We start from the raw sequence: 3,758 nt of genomic DNA, 5'->3' as shown, positions 1-3,758 counted from the left end.
AGTGCAATCAGAACACACTAAAAATATTTATTTTTTAAAAAAATATTTTTTTAAGTATTATTAAAAATAATATCAGATTTAATTATAAATTAATTTTTAACTCCCTAACTAATATATTTAAAATAATATTTTTTTATCAATAATTTTTATATAAAATCCAAATATTTGCTTTGATAATGTCGAGAGGTCTTATCACCTTAGCTGTAGATCTAATACAATGAGATAATATGCATGATCATCCAATAATTTCTCTTAATCAAACTGAGTCATATAAAATTTAGACTATGTGAACTGAGTATTTTATTTTCAAAATTTAAATATTTAATTAATATATAATTTTTTCTATTAAATTAAATATTATATTTTAAATATATACATATATTTAGAGAAAATATTTATAATCACATTCTATTTATTTTTAAAAATTTAACAACACGTTAAATTATATTTTTTAAAAAATAATTTTTTTTTATGAGTATACTTTCTAAAAAATTAATTTATCTGAAAATAGAGCATTTTAAAGCATAGCAGGCCTTAATGTCTTTTGGCCTACTGTTATTTCGTAGGACCTAATTCAGGTCTACAAAGTGGCAGAACTTCTCCCAGGCAGAGCATCAATAATTTCTAACAACGACATTAAAAAAATCCTCACCCGAGTTGATCAATTTTCCAATTTTCTATTCAACCCCAATGTGCCAAACTAGTAAATAGCTGCAACACGCTTGGCTTATAGCTGTATTACCACTACCAATATTTTATTCTATTATCTTTCATTTAATAATTCAATTCAAGTTTAAAATCCACCCCTACATAAACCCCCACCCGTCTTCACCATTTTCCTCATCCTCCTGGACATCACATTCTCTCTCTCCCTCTCAGGTAATGCTCTTCAATCAGCTTGATTTCTCTGTTTCTCGCTTGTTATGTGTCTATCAACGCTGATCTTCCTTCAAAATCTGCAGAAATATGGCTTCTCACATGTGGACTCTGCCTCTGGCTTTGCTGTTAATGGTTTCTGCAACTATGGGAGCTGCCCCAAGGCGGCCTGTGGCTGTGCCATTCGGCAGAAACTATATGCCTACATGGGCATTTGACCATATTAAGTACTTTAATGGAGGCTCTGAGATTCAGCTTCACTTGGACAAATACACTGGTATCCTATATACTGTCTCAGGCCACTCTCCATTAGTATGAAGAAAAGTTTTTTTTTTTTTTTTTAAATGTGAATGCTTATTAGTTGAATGGTTTGATTTTGGGAAGGCACTGGTTTCCAGTCGAAAGGATCGTACTTGTTTGGCCACTTCAGTATGCAAATAAAGTTGGTTCCTGGGGATTCTGCTGGAACTGTTACTGCTTTCTATGTGAGTGTTTTTCATACCTTTTGCTCATTATCTCTAAATAGAGACTAACCCTTTGTTTGGATCTCGACTGTCAACAATGGGCAAGAAAATTTTGTAGGCATCTGGTCTGTAATTTAGAGATTGAACATCAACTGATTCATGTGTTTTTGGGCAGCTATCGTCTCAAAACTCAGAGCATGATGAGATAGACTTTGAGTTCTTGGGGAACAGGACAGGGCAGCCTTATATTTTGCAAACAAATGTGTTCACCGGAGGTAAAGGAGACAGAGAACAGCGGATTTATCTCTGGTTTGATCCAACCAAAGAATATCACTCCTACTCTGTTCTCTGGAATCTCTATCAGATTGTGTAAGTAACCCATTTTCCTGTATTTTTCTTTTTTAATGTCAAAATTTTCACTTCAAAAATTAATATTGGACGCCATTTAATGCGGCCGTTAAGGAGAGCCTTAATGACGACGTAGCCATGTGAGTGAACTGTGACACGCTTAATTTGATTTGGCCCACTGACTCCAGTGGTCCAACCAGCTTGAAATAAATCAACCAACATTGGACTATGCGTTGAAGTTAGGCCAAAGCAGGTTACTTTGATTTCTTCCTCACTTGACACTACGAAGACACAGAGGATGCTCTGTTTTTTTTTAATCCCGACACTACTTTTGAGCTGTCAACTACATTTGATTTCCATAAATTGCGGAGAAAAATATTTACATTTTGAGCAATCATGAATAATTATTCAGGTTCTTTGTGGATGACGTGCCAATAAGAGTTTTCAAAAACTGCAAAGACTTGGGAGTAAAGTTTCCATTCAACCAGCCTATGAAAATATACTCGAGCCTGTGGAACGCAGACGACTGGGCGACAAGAGGTGGACTAGAGAAGACAGACTGGTCCAAGGCTCCATTTATAGCCTCCTACAAGGGTTTCCACATCGACGGCTGTGAGGCGTCAGTGGAAGCCAAGTTCTGTGCGACTCAGGGAAAGAGATGGTGGGATCAAAGGGAGTTTCAGGATCTTGATGCCTTCCAATACAGAAGGCTCAAGTGGGTTCGCCAGAGGTTCACAATTTATAACTATTGCAGTGATAGATCACGATACACTACGCTTCCGCCTGAGTGCAGCAGGGACAGGGACATATGAAATTTTTATTATCTTTTTAAAAATTATTTATGATTGGGAGAGTTTGATTTGTGATGACGATGCTTATTGTTATTATTATTATTATGTATGCTAATTATAGCCTACATGGTGTATTTATGACTCTCGCAGAAAGTGTACTCTTTGCTTGTATTTTGTCTTTCTTTATAATCTTATTTCATTATTTGTACTTCTCATAAAAGCAATGAAATGAAATTTTATGACAAATGTGGACCTTACTTAGTGGGAATTTGTTGAAAAATTCATTGACATTAGTTATATTAGAATATAAATAAGACTCATAGTAATCCATGGTAATAATACCATGGTTATATACAGATGTAATTAAAAAAAATTATAATTTTTTAAGTATGATTTTATAATTTAATTTATGAAAAAAATTATTATTAGTAAAATAAGACTTTTCTATTTAATAATGTAAATAAATATTAATATGACACTTAAAAATTAATTAAAAATAATTTTTAATTATTATATTTTAATTTTTAAAATTTTATAATATGTATAATTTAATTTAAAAATTTATAAATTTAGTTATAAAATTTTATTTTATAATAAAATTGTCTTTACGATGATCATTCCTATAAGAAGTTTTATAAATTAATCTCTAAATATTATAATTATTTATAAATAAATATTTATATATTTTTTAAAGGGAGATTTACAATTTAGTCCCTGAGTATTGCCATTATTAACAAGTCAGTCCCTGTATTTTTAGAAATCTATTAAAACGTCATTATCTTTTTTCTCCGTCAACAAAATAGTCATTCTATTTTTACCGTTAAAAATATAGTAAAAGACTAAATTACCCCATTATTTTGCTCCTCCTCCTCCTCTCCCTCCTTCATTTTCTTCTTCATTAATTCTTTCTCCTTCTCCTTTTCTTCTTCATCAATTCTTCCTCATTCTCCTTCTGCTTCTCCTTCTGCTTCTCTTCTTCTTCTTCTTCTCCTCCTTCTGCTTCTTCTTCTTTTGCTTCTTTTTCTTCTTTTTCTTCTTTCTCTTCTCCTTCTTCTCCTTCTCCTCCTTCTCCTTCTCCTTCTCCTTCTCCTTCTCCTTCTCCTTCTTCTTCTTTTTCTTCTTTTTTTTCTTCTTTCTCTTCTTCTTCTTCTCCTTCTTCTCCTTCTTCTTCTTCTTCTTCTTCTTCTTCTTCTTCTTCTTTTTCTTCTTTTTCTTCTTTCTCTTCTTCTTCTTCTCCTTCTTCTTCTTCTCCTTCTTCTTCTTTTTCTTTTTTTTCGGA

At 32.4% G+C, this 3,758-nt stretch overlaps 1 protein-coding gene across 1 annotated transcript; it reads left to right on the top strand.

Moving 5' to 3' along the window:
• Window positions 1–718: 718 nt before the first annotated feature.
• On the top strand, window positions 719–2,725 carry LOC110620112 (probable xyloglucan endotransglucosylase/hydrolase protein B). The gene is made up of 5 exons (XM_021763696.2): window positions 719–879; window positions 963–1,153; window positions 1,261–1,361; window positions 1,516–1,709; window positions 2,101–2,725. The coding sequence occupies exons 2-5, from the start codon at window positions 967–969 to the stop codon at window positions 2,498–2,500; spliced, it is 882 nt and encodes a 293-aa protein (XP_021619388.1). The 5' UTR covers window positions 719–879; window positions 963–966; the 3' UTR covers window positions 2,501–2,725.
• The last annotated feature ends 1,033 nt before the right edge of the window (window positions 2,726–3,758 follow it).

Source organism: Manihot esculenta, chromosome 8 (assembly GCF_001659605.2).
Source record: "Manihot esculenta cultivar AM560-2 chromosome 8, M.esculenta_v8, whole genome shotgun sequence".
In the NCBI taxonomy this organism is placed as follows: domain Eukaryota; kingdom Viridiplantae; phylum Streptophyta; class Magnoliopsida; order Malpighiales; family Euphorbiaceae; genus Manihot; species Manihot esculenta.
The sequence above is the reverse complement of the archived record's forward strand: the minus strand, read 5'-3'. Positions and strand labels throughout refer to the sequence as shown.